Source organism: Dysidea avara, chromosome 2 (genome assembly GCF_963678975.1).
Source record: "Dysidea avara chromosome 2, odDysAvar1.4, whole genome shotgun sequence".
Classification (NCBI taxonomy): Eukaryota; Metazoa; Porifera; class Demospongiae; order Dictyoceratida; family Dysideidae; genus Dysidea; species Dysidea avara.
In genome coordinates this window covers 40,333,045-40,355,756 of record NC_089273.1, presented here as the reverse complement: position 1 = coordinate 40,355,756, position 22,712 = coordinate 40,333,045, and the positions used below count along the sequence as shown (strand labels likewise).

General features: G+C 37.4%; 1 protein-coding gene across 1 annotated transcript in view; it reads right to left on the bottom strand.

Moving 5' to 3' along the window:
- The window catches only part of LOC136248097 (uncharacterized), a 128,744-nt gene that overhangs the window by 94,529 nt on the left and 11,503 nt on the right, over positions 1-22,712 (bottom strand). The window contains exons 2-5 of the mRNA XM_066039911.1: positions 20,761-20,803; positions 20,380-20,661; positions 11,939-12,037; positions 11,092-11,802 (exon numbers count right to left, since the gene is read on the bottom strand). Of these exons, the coding sequence (XP_065895983.1) occupies positions 11,092-11,802; positions 11,939-12,037; positions 20,380-20,661; positions 20,761-20,794 (1,126 nt within the window). The 5' untranslated portion in view covers positions 20,795-20,803. The remainder of the gene's footprint in view (positions 1-11,091; positions 11,803-11,938; positions 12,038-20,379; positions 20,662-20,760; positions 20,804-22,712) is intronic.

Genomic DNA, 22,712 nt, shown 5'->3' with positions numbered 1-22,712 from the left:
GTCATGCATGAATACCACTTCACCTCTAATGGCTCAATCTACTTTGCATGCATTATGTCACATTCTATGAATTACTTGCCCATTAATAATTTACACCCGAATAGAAAAGAATTTCATGACTTACAAGAATTTTTTTAGTGGAATGAGATACAAACTTCAAACAAAAGTCAATATAGTTCTTAAGGCATGTCCACACGAATTCGAATTAGGAACCGAATGCAAAAAGAATTCAGGCAATGCGTATTGCATCCGAATTAAACGTGTCCACACGCATTATCGCGTAATGCGCATTATCAAGACACACGGTAGTGTGTCGTGTGACCCAAGAAGCCGGCGCGCCACACCCGTGAGTATATTGACAGGAAGAACGAAAATTTCATTTTCACACCTTTGTATCTCAGTTATCACTTATCTGATTGGAACCAAATTTGCTACACAGTTGCCTGCCAGCCAGGGGAGTCTACATTCCAAATTTGAAGGAAATCGCTCCATCCATTTCCGAGATACGAGCTGCCAAAATTTCGTTTTTTTTCTTCGTCTTTTCGCACACTTACAAAAATTGCTATAAAACGCAAACGCGTACTCCGATCACCATGAAATTTGGTACACAGAAAGGGAGTCCAAAGGCGAATCCTAGCATCAAATTTGTCGCAAATCCGATGAATGGTTCAGGAGTTATGACCGATTATTCGCCTAAAACATAATCGATTTGTTGTCACGCCTACAGGGTAAACCGCTCCATGAAATGAGTTGAAAATTGCTATGTAGATGGAGTAACCATCATAGGAGTGCCTTTTGGTGGTTTCAAAGGAATCGAGATTAAGACCATGGAGATATGACACAAAACCCAACTTGTCTCACAATTACGCGATCGATTTTTATGAATAAAAAGTATTAGTTTTCGCGCCTACTAGGCAAACCGCTTAGAGCAATAAGCTGAAAATCGGTGTATAGCTGGAATAATCTTCATAGAAAGTCCTTGCAGTAGTACAGAAGAATCGGATTACAAACCACTGAGTTATGATTCTAAAGCCAACTCCGTGTAGCAAATTCGAGATCGAGATACTCTAATAGAACAGTCACCCTAATAGAGCATTCGGCTAATTTATTTACTCCATTACAGAATTTTATTACATCACAAGTTATTCTGTAGGGAATTCAGCTGCAAACAGTTAATCTTATCGACAGTTCAGCAAGAAGCAAGTCACCCTGTGGAGAGTTAAGCTACAATTATATCACTGTAGAGATTCAGAACACTACAGTCACAGTGAAGAGAGTTCAGCTATAAACAAGTCATGCACCCTGTAGAGAGTTCACCTACAATTAAATCACTCTCTAGAGAATTCAGCTACACACAAGTCACTGTGCAGAGAGTTCTGCTACAAACAAATTACCCTGTAGAGAGATAAGCTACAAACAAAATATTTTGCAGAGAGTTCAGCTACAGACAATATCAATCTTTAGAGTGATCAACAACAAACAAATCAACTTGTAGAGAGATCAGCTATAAACAAATTAACCTGCAGAGAGATCAGTTACAAACAAATCAGCTTGTAGAGAGATCATGTATACACAAATCAACCTGTAGAGAGATAAGCTAGAAACAAATCACTCTGTAGAGAGTTCAGCTAAAACAAATCAACCTGCAGAGAGATCAGCTACAAACAAATCACCTTATAGACACTTCAGCTACAAACAAATTACCCTGTAGAGAGATCGACTACAAACAAATCAACTTTCAGAGAGATCAGCTACACACAAATCAACTTGTAGAGAGATCAGCTAGAAACAAATCACCCTGTAGAGAGTTCAGCTACAAACAAATTAACGTGCAGAGAGCTCAACTACAAACAAATCATCCTATAGAGAGATAATCTAGAAACTAGACACAATCTATGGAGTTCAGCTACAAGCTATACACCCTGTTGAGATTTCAGCTACAAACAAATCAATCTGTAGAGCGATCAGCTAGAAACAAATCACCCTGATGAGAGGTCAGCTACAAAAAAAATCACCCTGTAGAGAGATCAGCTACAAACAAATCACCCTGTAGAGACTCCAGCTACAAACAAATCAACCTGCAGAGAGATCAGCTACAAACAAATCACCCTGTAGAGAGATCAGCTAGAAACTATATAGACACAATGTAAGGAGTTCAGCTACAAGCAAATCACCCTTTAGAGAGTTGAGCTACAAACAAATCAACCTGCAGAGATCAAATCACCATAATAGAGAGTTCAGCTACAAACAAATTGCCCTGTAGAGAGATCAGTTACATACAAATCAACCTGCAGAGAGATCAGCTACACACAAATCAATCTGCAGAGAGATCAGCTACAAACAAATCACCCTGTAGAGAGTTCAGCTACAAACAAATCACCCTGTAGAGAGTTCAGCTAAAACAAATCAACCTGCAGAGAGATCAGCTACAAACAAATCACCTTATAGACAGTTCAGCTACAAACAAACTACCTTGTAGAGAGATCGGCTACAAACAAATCAACCTGCAGAGAGATCAGCTACACACAATTCAACTTGTAGAGAGATCAGCTACAAACAAATCACCCTGAAGAGAGATCAGCTAGAAACTAGACACAATGTAAGGAGTTCAGCTACAAGCAAATCACCCTGTAGAGAGTTCAATCAACCTGCAGAGAGATCAGGTACAAACAAATCACCATATAGATAGTTCAGCTACAAACAAATTGCCCTGTAGAGAGATCAGTTACTTACAAATCAACCTGCAGAGAGATCAGCTACACACAAATCAACTTGTAGAGAGATCAGCTACAAATAAAATCACCCCGTGGAGATCAGCTAGAAACTAGACACAATGTAAGGAGTTCAGCTACAAGCAAATCACCCTGTAGAGAGTTCAATCAACCTGCAGAGAGATCAGGTACAAACAAATCACCATATAGATAGTTCAGCTACAAACAAATTGCCATGTAGAGAGATCAGTTACATACAAATCAACCTGCAGAGAGATCAGCTACACACAAATCAACTTGTAGAGAGATCAGCTACAAACAAATCACCCGATGGAGATCAGCTAGAAACTAGACACAATGTAAGGAGTTCAGCTACAAGCAAATCATCCTGTAGAGAGTTCAATCAACCTGCAGAGAGATCAGGTACAAACAAATCACCATATAGATAGTTCAGCTACAAACAAATTACCCTGTAGAGAGATCGGCTACAAACAAATTAAACCTGCAGAGAGATCAGCTACACACAAATCAACTTGTAGAGAGATCAGCTACAAATAAATCACCCTGTAGAGAAATCAGCTAGAAACTAGACACAATGTAAAGAGTTCAGCTAGAAGAGGTCACCTTATAGAGAGTTCAGCTACAAAGAAACCATCATGTAGAGAGTTCAGCTGCAAACAAATCACTCTGTATAGAGTTCAGCCAGAAAAAGTCACCTTGTAGAGAGTTCAGCTACAAAGAAACTGCCATGTAGAGAGTTCAGCCTCAAACAAATTACTGTGTAGAGAATTTCACTACAAACAAATCGCCCTGTAGAGGGATCAGCTAGAAGAAGTTACCTTGTAGTGAGTTTAGCTACAAAGAAACCATCATGTAGAGAGTTCAGCTACAAAGAAAGCACCATGTAGAGAGTTTAGCTGTAAACAAATCACCTGTAGAGAGTTCAACTAGAAACAAATCACCTTTTAGAGAGATCAGCTAGAAGAGGTCACCTTGGAGAGAGTTCAGCTACAAAGAAATCACCACATAAAGAGTTCAGCTGCAAACAAATCACCCTGTAGAGGGATCAGCTAAAAGTGATCACCTTGTAGAGAGTTCAGCTACAAAGAAATCACCCTGTAGAGAGTTCAGCTAGAAGAAGTCACCTTGTAGAGAGTTCAGCTACAAAGAAACCATCATGTAGAGAGTTCAGCTACAAAGAAACCACCATGGATGTAAAGAGTTTAGCTGCAAACAAATAACCTGTAGAGAGTTCAGCTAGAAACAAATCACCCTGTAGAGAAATCAGCTAGAAGAGGTCACCTTGTAGAGAGTTCAGCTACAAAGAAACCATTCTGTATATAGTTCAGCTATATTTTTAAGTGACCCAGTAGAGAGATCAGCTGTTAAAAAATATCCTGTGGGGAATAATGGGCATGTAATAAATATCTAATCCAAAACAGCCAGGCTGTAAAAAAGTGTGCAGCCCTCAAAAAGGCTATGGTGAAAAAAGATGTGAAATCCAAGGTGGCGACCAAGAAAAGTCTGTGATGGTAGGTTAATGGTAAAAATTTTAATAACAACTATTCAAGTGAATTTTTGTGCCGCTTGGTCTTGGCACAAAATTCACCTGAATTGTCATTATTAAAATTTTGCCATTAACCTACCATCACAGCCATTTCTTGGCCGCCACCTTGGATTTCACATCTTTTTTCACCATAGCCTTTTTGAGGGCCGCACACTTTTTTACAGCTTGGCTGTATTGGATTAGATTTCATTTCTTTTTGTATTTGTATGGCCGGCTTTGGGACTTTTTTAACCTATCTTTTTTTTTACCACAGAAAGAAGAAAAGATGAAGTAGATGTACTTTAAATATTTTATCAGTAAATGTACAAATTATATATATAATACATATATTGATTACAGAAATCTCCATGGTGGTTTCTTTGTAACTGAACACTCTACAAGGTGACTTCTTCTAGATGCTCTCTCTACAGGGTGAATTGTTTGTAGCTGAACGATCTACAAGGTAACTTCTTCTAGCTGATCTCTCTACAGGGTGGTTTGTTTGTAGCTGAATTCTGTACAGGCGATTTGTTTGCAACTGAGCTCTTTACAGAATGGTTTCTTTGTAGCTGAACTCTCTAAAAGGTAACTTCTTCTGACTGATCCTTCTACAGGGAAATTTGTTTGTGGCTGAATTTTCTACAGGGTGATTTCTTTGCAGCTGAACTCTCTACATGGTGGTTTCTTTGTAGCTGAACTATCTACAAGGTAACTTTTCTAGCTGATGTCTCTACAAGGTCACTAGTTTGTAGCTGAACTCTCTACATGGTGGTTTCTTTGTAACTGAACTTTCTACAAGGTGACTTCTTCTAGCTGATCTTTCTAAAAGGGTGATTTGTTTGTAGCTGAACTCTCTACAGGTGATTTGTTTGAAGCTGAACTCTCTACAAGTTAACTTCTTCTAGTTGATCTCTCTGCAGGGTGATTTGTTTGTAGCTGAACTATCTACAAGATAACTTCTTCTAGCTGATCTCTCTACATGGTGATTTGTTTGTAGCTGAATTCTGTATATGTGATTTGTTTGCAGCTGAGCTCTTTAAATAATGGTTTCTTTGTAGCTGAACTCTCTACAAGGTAACTTCTTCTAGGTGATGTCTTTACGGGGTTACTAGTTTGTAGCTGAGCTCTCTACATGGTGGTTTCTTTGTAACTGAACTCTCTACAAGGTGACCTCTTCTAGCTGATCTTTCTACAGGGTGATTTGTTTGAAGCTGAACTCTCTACAAGGTAACTTCTTCTAGCTGATCTCTCTACAGGGAGATTTGTTTGTAGCTGAACTCTCTACATGATGGTTTCTTTGTAGCTGAACTCTCTACAAGGTAACTCCTTCTAGCTAATCTCTCTACAGGGAGATTTGTTTGTAGCTGAACTCTCTACATGATGGTTTCTTTGTAGTTGAACTTTTTGCAAGGTAACTTCTTCTATTGATCTCTCCACAGGGCGATTTGTTTGTAGCTGAACTCTCTACATGGTGGTTTCTTTGTAGCTGAACTCTACAAGGTGATTTCTTCTAGCTGAACTATCTCTTTCTATAGTTGCATGAACTCCCTACAAGGTAACTTCTTCTAGCTGATCTCTCTACAGGGCGACTTGTGTGTAGCTGATCTCTATACAGGTTTCTTGTTTCTAGCTGATCTCTTGAATTCTCTTCAGGGTGACTGCTCTATTAGGATCACTGCTCTATTAGAGTATCTCGATCTAGCACTTGCTGCACCAAGTTGGATTTCATGTTATAACTCCGTGGCTTTAAGCCTGATACTTCTACACCATTGATGATCCTTTCTAAGATGATTACTCTATCTGTACAACGATTTTCAAAGCATCGCCCAAAGCGGTTTATCTGGTAGGCGTGGCAAGCAGTCATTTTTTATTAGCTAATCTCGATTGCATAATTGTTACACACTGTTGGTTTTTTCGTTGTATCTTCCTGTTTTTTAGCTCGATTTCTTTCAAACCACAATAGGTTTGAGGTTCAATAGTTAACCTATTCCTCTACCCCTAATGAGTTTTGTAATAACTTAAGTAACTTTTATGATCACACCTGTGCGTTATAATCTTTTGATTGCTGCACAGTAATAAATATAAATATAATATAATATAATATAATAATATAATATTCACCCACCGATTTCAGCTTCTTCCCATACGCGGTTTACCCTGTAGGTGTGACAACATATTGGTGTTATTTTTCGTGAATAATCGCTCATAACGCTTTGCCTGCTTATCGTATTCCAGCCAAAGTTGGTACCGAGATGCACCTTTATACCCCTTCTGTGTGCTAAATTTCAGGGCAATCGGATGTGACGTTCGCGTTGTATAGCAGTTTATGCAAGTGTGCGACAAGAAAAAGAAAAATAAGAAGGAAAAAAAACGAAGAAACTGAGCCAATTTTTGAAGTCGCGTATCTTGGGAACGCGTGAAGCCATTTCGCTCAAATTTGGAATGTGGAGTACTTGCAGTTGGAGGACATGTCCACAGCAAAAATCGTCTTGTTTCATCAAGGAAGCACAGAGCTACGGACGTGCGAAAATTGCATTTTCTTTCTTGCTGTCAATATACTCATGAGTGTGACGCGCCGGCTTCTTGGGCCGCAAGACACACTACCGTGTGTCTTGATATGTATATAATTTGTATAATTACTAATAATATCGAAAATAATTGAAGTATTAAAAATCTTCTGTAAGTTCTTTCCTTCTTCCTTTGGTAAATAAAAAACACATGGGTTAGAAAAGCCCCAAAGCCAGCCATAGGCCGGCTCTGCAGTATACAAATACAAAAAGAAGTAATATCTAATCAAAAACAGCCAAGCTGTAAAAAAGGTGAGGCCCCCAAAAAGGCCATGGTGAAAAAAGATGTGAAATCCAAGGTGGCGGCCAAGAAATGGCTGTGATGGTAGGTTAATGGTAAAAATTTTAATAACGACAATTCACGATTAGATTATAATGTACCGAAAGGATTTCTACGAATAGAATACGAAAAACTGCTGATGGTGCCTGATGGGTATGGCACTGTTGTTCTTTCAAACTCTAAGGGCTAGATACGATGATGAAACACTGCATGCTTCCATACGTCCCTGCGCTTTTATCACACCAAGCGCTTCTGTATTTCTATCCTGTGTTGATTACAAAGGTCACACGCAAACATGTCAAGCCCTCACGTGCTGCATTATTATTACGTAGCAAATCCTGATTCGCAGCCAATTCGTATTCAAACCACCTGTGGAGGTGGATTCGTGTAATCCACTTTCAATTCGAATCACCCTAATGCGCATTCTGTGTGGACGCCAATAATTCGAATCAATGCGGATTCAATTTGCATTATTTTTGTCATGTGGGCATGCCTTAAGATCAACACCTTTAATTTGATACCATGTTTTAATAGTGTAAAATAATGCCTCAGGGAGATAAAGACAATAATTTTCAGTGAAAAATGGCTTTAAAGGTCACCAAGGTCAAATATGTGATGGCTGTATATAATAATAAAAACATATGTCACGAAGAGCACTTTCTGTGTGGAAAGTTTCATAATTGTATCACAAAGTGCACGAAATGCCCATTTTTGGTGCTATGCCGCTCTACTAAATGTGCATGCTGATTTCTCAAGTTATGCTTGGTTGACCTATCCGTGAGCAAAGTCTGATATGCTTTTACTTGAATAATAAGCATTCGTAACTTTTGTGGAATTCATAGCAAACTTAGAATGTTAATTCACTTTTATACACTCTTCATTTGCGCCAAAGTTCACAGCAATTGAGCTACACGTTTACATTTTATTTAAAAAATTCTATATTTGCGAAAAGAAATAGAAGCCCTTGTTTACCCCCTACAGCTTTAGAAGAAAAAAAATGAAAGTTAAAATTTTGGATGTCCATATATTGCAAATAGCCATTGCGAATATAATCAAATGTTCTGTGTGGCATACCCTACCTGGAAGACAGTTATCAAAGGGGTCATGGAGCTATGCATGTGTGAAAATGTAGTTTTCTTTTTTCCTGCATGTCAATATGAGACCGGATCTGCGAAAAGGAGTCTTATAGCCTTTCCGATTGCAAGTACTTGGGAATCCATAACTTTACCAGCCTGAAATTTGGGCATTTTCACCCCTGTCATAGCACTATTACTGGATTTAATTGTAAGACAATAGGTTAAACACATGATAAGTTATGGCGCGTCTAACTTGGAAATTTGGAAAGGCTATAATCCCCTTTTCGCAGATTCGGTCACATAATATTATACCAATGGGGTTATGTGCTGATTTTCGCTTTATTATATGATAGCTATATATAAGCAAGAGTTCATAATACTGTGATAAAGGTGGGATATAAGATGGTATTTCCAGTGGCTTATTGAATACAAATAAGCCTTAATATAAATCCTGTATTATACTCATGTTATAGTTTAGTATAATGCATACTATACTATTACATATATTGTTTCAGTTTATTTACCACATTACCTGAAACAACTTATATCAAATATAATACCCACACTATACCATCACATATATGGTTTCAGTATGTTTAACATATTTACTAAAGCCTTACATGAGATTCAGTGTTAGTATAATACAGGTTATATCAAGCTTTTTTGTATTCAATAAGCCACTGGAAATACCATCTCATATCCTTCTTTTTTCACAGTGTAACCTAAATATATATAATAATGAACTTTTGATATACGTAAGTAGGATCAGGTGTTCTGCACACCAATATACTGTCACACTACTTGCCTTGTGTGCTTCACACACCATATCCTGAAAATGTGCTTGCACTCTAAGGGTGTGCTGCTGTTCAAGTGTGCTATAACCACCTCAGTTTTAACAGTGCATATTAGCTACTTTACGTCTAAGGTACTATCTGATGCTTTAAAAAATGGATGGAATTCCCATGCAAACAAAACAGCTAGGCTGTACAAATTAAAAGGGTGCATCAATGAAAGTAAAAGTATATGGTGACCAAAAGAGCTGGTATCTGGTGTGGCCAATAATGAAAAGTAATTCATCTTTGTTTTACAATCTTACATTGATCCTGTTGCAGTCTTGCTGCATCCCTAATTAATTCATTTTAACTCTAAATGTCTTGTAATTTGGCCAAACCTTATTCTTTACACTGACTATTAGAAAAGGCAGCCAAATTACCAGCCAGTTATATTTAAAGTGAATTAATTAATGAATTTGTAATACAAGTATGTTGCAAGACTGCACAAGTCAGTGATAATGGATCAATGTAAGACTGCAATGGATTACCATTCATTCTTGGTCCCACCACATTTCAGCTCTTTTAGTCATTAGTTACTTTTACTTTAGTGAATGTGCCTATTCTGTGTGGTAGGCTTAGCCAATTATGCTTTGAAAATAGCCTATTATGCATTTGAGCAGTGCTCAACAATTCAGCCTATTATGCTCAAAATTACATTTTCAAAATCAGATTATGCTCTAGAGTTGGCTGTTTTATTAGAGTATATCAGTCTTTTCTGACTGTTGTATTAGAGTAAGTGACTGCTCTATTAGAGAATCTCGATCTTTGTTCCATGAAGTGTAAATAATCAGCCAAGAAAAAATAAAAATAATGATGTTGCACGTTTTGTTGATATGAAATGCAGTAGTAAGGTGTAGTGTGTTCATGTTTTGCTGTATTTTTGGCACGCGCATTGTGAATTTAATTAAAATATTGAAAATCGTCCTATTATGCTGGCATAATGCTTGATGCTTTTGCCAGCTTATTATGCTCGAAATCATGCCAGCATAATTGGCGCAAGCCTAGTGGGTGGGGTTACATATTCTGCACTCTACTGAAAAAGCAATAATTATAACTTTCATCTGGTTCCTAAGTAGCCAAACACACACAATTGGAATCACTCCATGACCAGTGCTGGCTAGCAGAAACAAACCAAGTGTCTTTCCAGTGTTCCAGAATCCTTGGTAGGCCATGTGATCTCACATGATGCTCCAGAAATCAAAACCAATCCAAATCACACTTCAGACAAAATCAAATCAACACCACCAGGGGATAGCTACACTATCGTACTAGAATTCCTCAGTACTACTCAAACTACTTGAGGCTGGTTTTAACAGACATTAGTGATGGGTGGTGTGGAGAGCTTGAATGATGGTATCAGGCCTTCAGGGCCTGGCTTGGCAAGAATCAGTGGTTTATGGGTGGACGGCCTGATAATGTTAGCCAAATGATTCTTATGTTGATTGTGCTGCATATCAACCACCAAGAAGCCAGCCCTTTAATCTCCTGTCTGCACTTCAATCATGGTCTACCTCCATTTTGAAGTCTATCTCTTAGCCAACCCGCTATGTTTCCTTCCCTACCCTTTGTTAGCACTCATGATACTACTTCGCTCATCCAATTGCTCAGATTTTCTATCTTATTTGGTGGGAAACTCTACAAGCAGCTACAAGTATTGGAAGTGGTCTGAAAGGTAATAGATTGATATAAATTTCATACACATGCCTGTTATCTTTGACAAGTTGTGCTGACTTGAATTCTTTAAAACCTTTTATCTCGAAACTTGTACCATGCAATTAGGAATGTTTTTCCAAAATCCAGTATATAAAGTTCAGTACCCAAAAGTGATTAACTTGGATAGAAATCAGTTATATCACAGTGGTAGAAATATAATTATATTAGTAGTTGGCACAAGTATGGTATGTGGCCTCGTACTCATCTCAATAACTAAGGCATGCATTCTGATCCTGCTGTGAACATTAAGCATTCTTTGCATGCTGTTGTCCAATCCAACATACTTATATCCAATTTACTAGCAAGATACTGTGATACATATGTGTACATTCATGAATGCATATATGTACTGTACATGAACTTACAATTCATCGAATTAGATGTGAAGTCTGATAAATTTTTTTTGTTCACAGATACATTAGTTGTGAAAACTTTAGGGAAAAATCCAATCTGGAGGTACTGAATGTGATATTTACGGAACTTGAAACGAACTTTCTTTGCCATCTCGTACATGTGTTGCAAGCAATACAATGGACTGGCACAAGAGATTATTACACAGTTACAAGTGACACCTGTCACAGAAAGACTTTGAATAGGAATCTTAATTTCACTCTCCAAGTTTTCACAATGTTTGATGACATCTTTAACAATGAGTGATTGAAAGTTATTGTTGATGTAGACTTTTACAGAAGAGAAATGATTGGGATCATAAAAATAATCTGATTTAAAACATGGAACAACATCTAAAACCTTTTTGTGGTATAAATACTTTTCATAAGCATCCATCAACTGTGTTGCAGTAGGATTTTCAGAAAAAATTACAATTCTCTTTAAAATACGTACGTTCAACCAGTTGCAGTATGCTTGGAGGTTCAGAACTTTAGCAAATTCGCTTGAGCTTTTAGCAGCTTTCAGTTTACTTGCAAACTCATGAGGGACCTTTTGGCAGATAGATTCAAACTTTTGTTTAAGATTTCCAAAATCAATGCATAATAATTCTGTGAGTTTATACAGCACATATGCAAATGCCCCAATTGCATCACCATTGAACCTGTTGATATTTGCTGATGGATGGTCTAAAACAAGGAAAAGCTTAATAAGCATTTACATGTATAATACAATATACAAACAGTTAATACACAGGTGGATATACGTAGTATTACCTACGTAGTTTCATACTACAATGCACATATTTTCTGTACAAGCGCATACCTGAAGTCATACGTTCACTCATTTGCCAATTATTTACAGTGCCATGATGTTTTCCTGCATTCTTTGACTCCAGATTCTCTATTTCTGGATGCTCATCATCTAACAGTGTACATAGAAGGTAATATAAAAACAATACACACACATGTATCGGGCTTGTGAAAATAGGGCATGTGGGCACAAACTGCAGCTGATTACATGATGAGTTATATCTCAGTACTGGAATAGAATATCTGCTTTTTGTAGCTTGCATTATCATTATAAAGCCAACAAATGTGTAATAAGTGATGAAAATTGCATGATCATAGCACAGCAAAATAAAAAGTTATGAAGCATGGAAGTTTGAAGTAGGCAAAAAATTCAATGTGCCAACATTCCCTATTTTGCAGATCTGGTCACATGTATGAACTTATGTTGAGTTAGCTACAGTATCTAAACATAACACAGATCAAAAAATTTATTACTACTGATAAAAGCGAAACTCAATAAGTGTACAATGGCATTCCCTCATGTCACTAGTCAGTGTTAATTTATTAATTGATAAACATAGTGCTGCACTTCGGCATCATTTCAGTTGAGCATCATAACAAGTTGGCAGCTTGTTCAGTTTAACTAATAAATTAACTTACAAAAGTAAATAAAAAAACACAAGTGCTAACAACTTCCACAATGGTCTTGTCTTAACCTTCTGAGAACTAGAAGCCAACAAATTAATATTTTTGAAGGTGGCAAAAAAGGGTTCAGAGGGTAGAGAGACTCTTGGGTATCCCAACCCCCTACTGAAATTTTATCATTGTGGCTAGGCTTGTACTCTAACAGAGTACTCCAATGTTTTCCACTAGAGCAGTCAAAACTACTCTAATAAGAATGCTAATGAAGATTCATAACAATAATATAATTCATGATAAACAACTATAGTAGCTATGTACACATTGAGCTGGATCCTCAAAAACATTAAATAATTCATGGATGCAATTACATACGATCTTGAAATACGGCACACTTGTAGTACTACTTGACCAGCAAAAAAAATTCAAACTCGTTTTGTTCAAATATCTGACATTTAGACTCTATTTAGGCTGTTTTGGGTGGGTAATAAATCTCATATACTCTACCTTGTTTTCTAATATACTCCACGCCTTCAAGCACAATATAACATATGCTCAAAATCGGGTTTGTCCAATCGCTATGCGTTGTTCACGTGCAGTGATTTAACGAGCGCAATTATTTAGTCACGTGAGGATGCATAGTTGCTATGGCGCTATTATTATCGTAAGAAAACCAGCCGCTTTAGCCGAGCCTACAGCAGAAACAGCCATGGATGAGGTAAGTAATCTGAGTGTAATGTGAAATAGAGTCTAAAGCAGTTATACGGGCACAATGTGGAGTCTATGAAATTTATAAACCCTCAGGCCCTTAGTAGCGCCCTCGCTTCGCTCGTGCGCTACAGCCCGGGCCTTCAGGTTTATAATTTCATAGACTCCACATTGTGCCCGTATAACTATTATAAAGACACACGATAGTGTGTCGTGCGGCCCAAGAAGCCGGCGCGCCACATCGTGGGTATATTGACAGGAAGAAATAAAGGGTCATTTTCACAATTTTGTATCTCGGTGATCCCTTGTCCGATTGAAACTAAATTTTCCACAAAGTTGCCCGCCAGCCTGAGGAGTTAACATACCAAATTTGAAGGAAATCGCTCTAACCATTTCAGAGATACGAGCTGCCAAAGTTTCAATTTTTTTCCTTCGTTTTTTTTCCTCTTCTTCGTGTTTTCGCACACTAGTAAAAATTGCTATAAAACGCAAACGCGCACTCTGATTGCCTTGAAATTAGTACACAGAAAGGGAGTCCAAAGTTGAATCCTAGCATCAAATTTGGTGCAAATTTGTTGAATGGTTCGGGAGTTATTACCGATTATTCGCGTAAAACAAGATCGATTCGTTGTCACGCCTACAGGGTAAACCGCTTCATGGAATAACTTGAAAATTGCTATGTAGATGGAGTAACCATCGTAGGAGTGCCTTGCGGTGGTTTGAAAGGAATCAAGGTAAGCACCACGGAGATATGACACAAAACCCATCCTGTGTCACAATTACGCGATCGATTTTTATGAATAAAAAAGAATTAGGTTTTACGCATACTAGTAGAGATTTCCAACTAAATTAAATAATTAACATTCCATGCATTCATTGGTATGACCAATATTGTGCTATTTTTCAGGGTCATTTTAGTGCAAACCTCACCCCAATTGGTGGTTCTTATAAAAAGATATAAGCAAAAGAAGTTGACAGTGTAATGATTTTTGTGTACAGTACTTTCAATGCTTTTTACATATATTGCATGGCACCAACACAATATTCAAAGTATCATAAATCTAGATAGGAAACTAATAATGACATGAAATTTTTACCACATAACTATTTTATGGAGAACAGCATATGAGCTAGGTAAAACCTCTCAAGAGTGACCACTTCTTTGTAGACCGACCACTCAGAATATTACATGGATAAAGCAAGTGATTCACAAATAAAACCATGTGTATTATGTAATACTAAGTATACACCGGTACCTAATGCATTTTCAAGGATAACTAACTAGAAAAATCAGTAATATTATATAACATAGTAAGTAATGGCATCACAAGTCACAATTAACAAATACTTCGGAAACATGACAATCAGATAACAAAATGTAAGACCAATATTATTAATAAAATAGATTTGTTTGGACACTGGACACTGTTCAGCTTTATTTGTCACATTGTAAGCACTAAGGATAATAATTATTATATAACACAATGACATCACTATACTACAAAGAGAAATTATAAATAGTTTCTGACCAAAATTAAAATCACTGAAGCTGCTATAAAATGGATCAAAACAGCAGTAAATACACCAGAATATAAACATTAGGTAAGGGTGAAGCCATGTAAGGTTGGTGTTACAAACCAGTCTCCACTTTTGAAAAGGTTAGAACCTTATACTGCAATTCCGCGCAAGACAACAAACTGCTCACCTTCAAACTATACTTGCATTGATGCAGAGGGATGCCTTGAAGCCCAGGGTGATTGTAATGCTGAATTCTGAACAGTGTTAGATGGCGATTTACCTTAAAAAGGGCCACATTTTCGTCGTAATCCAACGTCAATTGTCCTCCAATCAAAAAACACGGAAAAATCGAAATCAGCATATACGGTTTGCCCAGGAACACTTTGTTCGTCCTCATCTGCCATAGATTTACGCGGAAACACTCGGAAACTTTGACTATCATCGGTGCCGTATTCTTACAATTAGAATTACGTACGAAATTATTTGTATGGGATTCCTATGGGGATTTTTATTTCTCAAACTTTGATTTGACATATTTCAATAAACACCGCATGGATTTTAATCCAGTAAAGTGCATTACGAAGTACGAAGCACTCACTACCACTAACTGGAACGGCACCTTGTGGAACATTTACAGAAGTTGTGTAATTTAAGTAGCAAAAATATGTGTCAAAAATTGGTTGGTTGGAAATCGCTAATTCTAGGCAAACCGCTTAGAGCAATGAGCTGAAAATCGGTGTATAGCTGGAATGATCTTCATAGAAAGTCCTTGCAGTAGTACAGAAGAATCGGATTACAAACCACTGAGTTATGATTCGAAAGCCAACTCCGTGTAGCAAATGCGAGATCGAGATACTCTAATAGAATAGTCACCCTAATAGAGCATTCAGCTAATTTATTTACTCTATTATAGAAGTCAATTCATTTGTTCTGTAGGGAGTTCAGCTGCAAACAGTTAATCTTATAGACAGTTCAGCAAGAAGCAAGTCACCCTATAGAGAGTTCAGCTATAAATATATTGCTGTAGTGATTCAGAATATTACAAGTCACACTGAAGAGAGTTCAGCTATAAACAAGTAATGCACCCTGTAGAGAGTTCAGCTACAAACAATTCACTCTATAGAAATTCTGCTACAAACAAGTCTTCATGCAGAGAGTTTAACAACCAAAATCCACCATGTAAAGACTTCAGCTTTACTTACTCTGTAGAGAGATCAGCTAGAAATAAGAGAGAGCTCAGCTAAAAAACGTCACCTTGTAGAATCAGAGTTCAACTACCAACAAATCACACTGTAGAGAAATCAGATAGAAGAAGCGACCCAATAGAGGGTTCAGCTGTGAAGTGATCATCCTAGAGAGAGTTCAGTTAGGAAAAAATCACCCTGTAGAGAGTTCAGCTACAAAGAAACCATCCTGTAGAGAGATGAGCTAGAGACAAGTCACCTGTAGCGACATCAGCTACAAAGAAACCATCCTGTATAAGTTCAGTAACAAAAAAATCACACTGCTGAGAGTTTGGCTACAAAAGATCACCATGTAGAGTATTCAGCTACAAACAAATCACCTTGTAGAGTGTACAACTAGACACAAGTCACCCAGTAGAGAGATCAGCTACAAGAAGTTACATTGTAGAGAGATCAGCTAGAAGAAATCACCTTGCATAGAGTTCAGCTACAAAGAAACCATTCTGTAGAGAGTTCAGCTACAAACAAATCACCCTGTGAGGAGCTCAGCTACAACCACATCAGAGTTTGGCTACGAAGAAATCATCATGTAGAGAGTTCAGCTGCAAACAGATCACACTGTAGGGAATTCAGCTACAAACAAATCGCCATGTAGAGAGATCGGCTAGAAGAAGTCACCTTGTAGAGAGTTCAGCTACAAAAAACCACCGTGTACAAAGTTCAGCTGCAGACAAGTCACCCTGTAGATCAGCTAAAAAGAAACCATCCTGTAGAGAGTTCAGCTACAAACAAATCAATCACCCTATAGAGAGTTCAGCTACGAAAAGATCACTGTGTAGATAGTTCAGCTATAAGAAGTCACCTTGTAGAGAGTTCAGCTACAAACAAACCACCCTGTAGAGAATTCAGCTACAAATAAATCGCCCTGTAGAAAGATCAGCTAGAAGAAGTTACCTTGTAGAGAATTCAGTTACAAAGAATCCATCAGGTTGAAAGTTCAGCTACAAACAAGTCACCCTGTTGAGAGATCAGCTAGAAGAAGTTACCTTGTAGAGGGTTCAGCTACAAAGAAACCATCATGTAGAGAGTTCAGCTACAAACAAATCACCTTGTAGAGAGGTCAGCTACAAACAAGTTACCTTGTAGAGATATCAGCTAGATACAAGTTACCAGGATCAGCTACAAACAAATCACCCAGTAAAAATATGTGTTGGAAGCAAATCACCATGTAGAGAGTTCAGCTAGAAACAAGTCACCTAGAAAAGAGTTCAGCTACAAACAATGGGAGTTTCAGCTACAGCTCAGTTATGTATAATTAAGAAGTCACCTTATTACCTACAGTATGATTATTTTTTATTGTTAAATATTCAAATATTTTTAATCAGACAAAAACTGTACACAACATTTCTTCTTTTGTTCCACAATTCCTGCTGAAAAGAAAAAAAAAACAAGTTAGAAGGAAGCACCAAAGCCAGTTAATGGCCGGCTTTGTGGCTTGCAATACAAAAAGAAGTGATATCTAAACCAAAACAGCCAAGCTGGGAAAAAAAGTGCGGCCCCCAAAAAGGTCAGGATGAAAAAAGATGTGAAATCCAAGGTGGTGGCCAAGAAATGGCTGTGATGGTAGGTTGTTGGCAAAAATTTTAATTGGCAGAAATTTTAATTACAACAATTCAGGTGAAATTGGTGCCAAATCATAGTGGAGGAGGTAACGCAAATTCACCTGAATTGTTGTGAATAAATTTTTCCCCATTAACCTACCATCACAGCCATTTCTTGGCTACCACCTTGGATTTCACATCTTTTTCACCATGGCCTTTTTGGGGGCCGCACTCTTTTTTTGCAGGTTGGCTGTCTTGGTTTAGTTTATATTTATGACCAATCAAAATTTTCAGCATACATGTCCTACAGGAAGCCATAAAAGTGCAGTGTCCATTACAGTCCTTTCCCAAACTTGTAATGGAGCCAAATTGTACATGTTTGTTGTTGACACCTTTGCTGTCTCTGTTAATCATCTGGTTGGCTGAAATGTTTACTCTCTTGAGAAAAATCTACTTTTAATTTTTAGCTGATTTTTAGCATCCAGCTCAACTTGTACATATGTGACTGAATTTGACAAAACAAGGCTTCGACGCACAAAGCTTTGTTAGGAGATATGGCGATTTTAAGGAATCATTGTGTAATAACTTCCCAGTGCCTACAGCTGTGCAAACAAAATTTGCACCAATTGTTCATCTGTTCACTAGCTATCACTGAGTGGGTGTATACATTTCTGATACCCAAAATTTGCCCTGTTTTGAGCAGCTTTTTTCGAGCAGGTAATAATATCACAGATGGCAGTACTAAGGGTGGGAGGGTGGGGGTGGACGGTGGTCTTAATATACAGGTATAAAATGGAGTAAGAAGACGATTTGAGTCCAGAGGCCAAGTTTGGGCTCTCCATGGCCCTCCATGGCCCTCAAATTACTCCAAATTGACTGAGAACACTATTGGCGAGCTCTCTGTGAAGTCCCAGCTCACTACACACCATTATCACAAAGCCATGGCCATTTAATGGTGCCAATCTCACACTCGTGGCTTTGACAGGGTCGGAAGAAAGCTGCTACAGAAACCAGACTTGCCAGTGCTGAAGGAAGTACAGTGTGAAATATGATAGTGTATTAGGCCAGCAATCCATTTCTGGTAAAATCGTAAGTTTGATTTTGTGTGTGTGGAAGCCTTGTTATATGAAATCCGGTCACATATAAGGGTGAGGTCAGCAAAAGCTTGAGTGATTTAGTTATGAAACCAAAGGTGGTAGTCAAGAAATACAGTAGCTGCAATGGATAAATAGACAGGTTTAGTTGTAGACAAGTTTACGCCCATGCAGTGTAGGATATGGGCAGAGATGCTATCAAGTGGGATTCATGAAAGTTTTGACCAGCTTGGCTGTTTTGGATTAGATAATAATTACCCAAAAAAATCACAATGCCAATGATTAAACACATCAATTCTGCACCTGCTACATTTCTTCAAATTTCAGATTAATACTTGGTGACTTTTGTTTGTTCAGCCTTCAGGATGAAGGAGACCCAACATTGAATCAAGGTGACTGTTTTTCAGAAAAATAATGCAGCAAAAATTGTGGTAATAGTACATGTCTATGTATGTGAATTTTATCGACAATAGAAATTATCTTAGCAACAAGGATCTCTCTGACTACCAACTCAAAATTACATCATACTTCCAACTAACAAAGGACCAGACATTTTATTATGACAAAATGGTCCCATAAAATAATAATTAATGCATGTGATTGCTTTATCTATATAGCATGGGACCTTCACGTCTGTGCACACACATTAAATTGCCTTCATAAAACGGTTCTGTAATAGGTTCCAACACAAAGGTGTAGCAACAGGGGGCTAGAGTCCCCCTTTTAGAGGTGGCTTAGCACCTTAAGTTGTAAAGATCTATACAATGTAATAGTGCAGTCAGATAGTCTAATACCTCCAACAAGCATTCAGATGAAATTTCAACAAATTTAGTCAAAAATAAAATTGCTATAAAATTCAATCTCAGAAGATTAATTTTCAAAACCTTTTTGTGTGGGCATGCATCCAAACCCCCACTAGAAAGCACATACTGTCTAAGCAAGTTTTATTTGTTGTGTAAATTGTATCAACCAGTCACCACTCTTCTTATCCTCACTTTAAATTTTATTACTACGCCCTTGTAGCCAACATAGTTTCTTTTAGTTTTACAAATGCTGCAGTGTTCAGAATTTTGCCCATTGTAATTAGCATATTTATCTTAATGTACACACATGGTCATTCAAAAATAAAAGTTAAGGATCCAGGCCTTTGTTCATATCCATGTCCTTTAACATCCCACAACATAATCAAGTTTTTGTTTGAAGAGGATGTTGTAGGTGCTGAGACTATGTCGAATTGTAAGGAGTTCCACACTTTACCAACTGTTTATCAAAGTTCTAATGCAGAACCAATTAATAATGCTTGAAATTAATTTTAGTCTTGCATAGCTAGATCCTTTTCTTCTCATTATACCAGTCTTAGATATTTTCATTATAGCTATAATCTCCAATCATTAAGTAAGATGTAGTGAAAAGATCTGGCTGCACAAAATGAAAGTTTCAACACACATTTCTAACTTCTAATTTATGTGTGTCACACCCAGATTACTATCCTGCATGGTCAGTGGATCACACAAGTCAGTGATGCTGACAGGTTTAAATCCTAACATAATATACATGCGACATAAAGACTGATTAAAATACTTTTTTGGTTGCATTCTAAACAGTGGTTTGATTAAGTTATAGGTGACAATTACAGCCACACAAAAATTATGGACATTGTGCACAAGGATGTATAACAGCTAAATTTGAATTAAGTATTTTTGGTAATGTGTATTAAATGTCTGTTCTCACCTTGTAATAATTTTTCTTTAATTTTACCAGCTGCAATGTTGAGTCCAAGAAGCAAAAGAGCTTTTATCACTTTATTCCAACAGGCTTCTTTATCAGAATTCAGCCATGACTGAAACATTTTTCTACAACATGTGCTGGCTTCATTCTTTGTGTCAGATTCAATAGTGTCCAGCACATGTGCACGATCTGGGTCCAGTAACTGCAGTCCCAATTCATACCACTTGCTGGTAGTCAAAGGTATTACGTGAATAACTAAGTCTCTCAATACTGGTAGGTCACTACCTAAAATATTAAAGTTAAAATTAACACTTTAATTTTCTTATTCTCCTATGTAAGTCTTACAAACATAATTATTTGTTACACATTGTCATATTAGCTCACCGCTTGCTTTGATCCTCACTTCAGAAATGTCCATTGATGTTATCTATGCATATGGTCAATGCATAATTTTGGTTGAATCAATTATGTATGTACTCACAATAACTTTCAAACACTTAAGATACAACATACACAAACAGTAACTCAGTAGTCACAATCACTTTAATTATTACCAACACTGTTGTTACAGTACTTATTGTTAAAACACTTGACTATTCCACAGGTATACAAACAGTTAAACTAATCATTAAAATTAATGTGATTGAATCCTACATGTTAACGCATTTTTAAATTTCCATTTATATTTCTTTATCTAGATAGCCAAAGCAATGGTCATGCTTCCTTTTGTTGTTTCTGGAAATTTTCACACAGATCGATGTTTTTGATAATCCTAACAAGTGGTAGTTTATCATTCGGTTGCTTGTAGCATTGGGTATCAGCATATGTGACCTGGCCTGCAAATATAGGGCATGTGGGCACAAACTACACCTCACCACATAACATCTTGTATATCAATGTTGAGATAGAATACTTTTATTCTGTAATTTTTATTTAAAGCCAACTAAATTGTTAAGAAGTGCTGAAACTTTCATGGCCAAACAATAACGGAATACAATGTTATGATGCATCAAAGTTTTAAAAACTAGGCAATTTTCATGTGCCCACATGCCCCATCTTTGCAGGCCCAGTCACATATGTTTAACCCACAAATACATGTAAAAAGTGGTCATGTGACCAAAAATACTATAACAGTTGTACAGATGATTCAGAAATCATTGGTGATCAAAGTCACATTAGGCAGTGTATTTGTTACCTCAATGAAGACTTCCACACTGTATCACATCCTGTATAGCTGTTTGCCATGTGGCCACTTTTGGATATTTACAGTTAAAACTGCACTGCTTTTGAAACTAAAAGACAGTTTAATGATATAATTATTAGCACGTGTTTGTTTTATTTTAAGGTCAATCTGTGTTAAAATCATCAGAAAAGGTAAAAAAAGGTAGTAAATACTGTGGTATCATTGCAAATTCTTAGCAACATTCACTATTTGCCACAGCATACAACGCATTATGGCTGACCTTAATAGAGAGAAGCAAAGTCTACATCTCAACCACTACAGACAGCGACAATAGTTCATTTCCCACTTGTCAGTCAACATGGAAGCTAGTTTCTTATACACTGTAGTAGCAGTCAGTCTCATGCCTCCACAAGCAGAAAAAATCAGAGGAGAGAAACAAGCTTTCTCAACCCTCTCATCATAAGCATGTCCCTATTCTTGCTCATTAGTTACATAGCACCAGGACAAAGGAGATTGCGAACAGGAACTTGCAAATGGGTTAAACACCTTAATGTCAAAAAATGTATGCTGCCTATTCAGAACCCAAAAGTCCCAGGCTACTACAGCAAGTTGCTAACCATCCTCCCAATTAGCAGTGGCATACTGAAGAGGCTCACTATCCAAGGGCTGGAGAACAGGCTCAATGCCAACATCATTGTACATCTCACTAAGACGTTCAGCTGTTAATTATGTAATTAATTGTGGCGGATTGATGGAATACCACCACAAGGGCAGCTGAATGCATGTTGTACAGTAAAAGATTTATCATATGCACAAGTCTGAGGTAGGTTAGGAACCTGCCAACCAAAACCCAGACAAAGAGCATCACTAAACTCACCCTTAGACATGGTAAATCCATGCTTAGCAATGGGTAGGGTAGTTAACCAACCCAATGCATTGCATTCAGAAGCAACCTTAAAAACTCATTGTAAAGAAGGTAAAAGATTGTTATACAAAAAGTATAACAAGTGAAGAAAAAAGTGTTCCATAACCGGGGTTCGAACCACAGACCTCAAGGTTTGCAATACTATATACGCTGTATTTCTGCACCACCGGTGTTTGCTGGCTACATCTCTTGTTTTTGAACTATTTTAATGTTACAATAAAAAGCTAT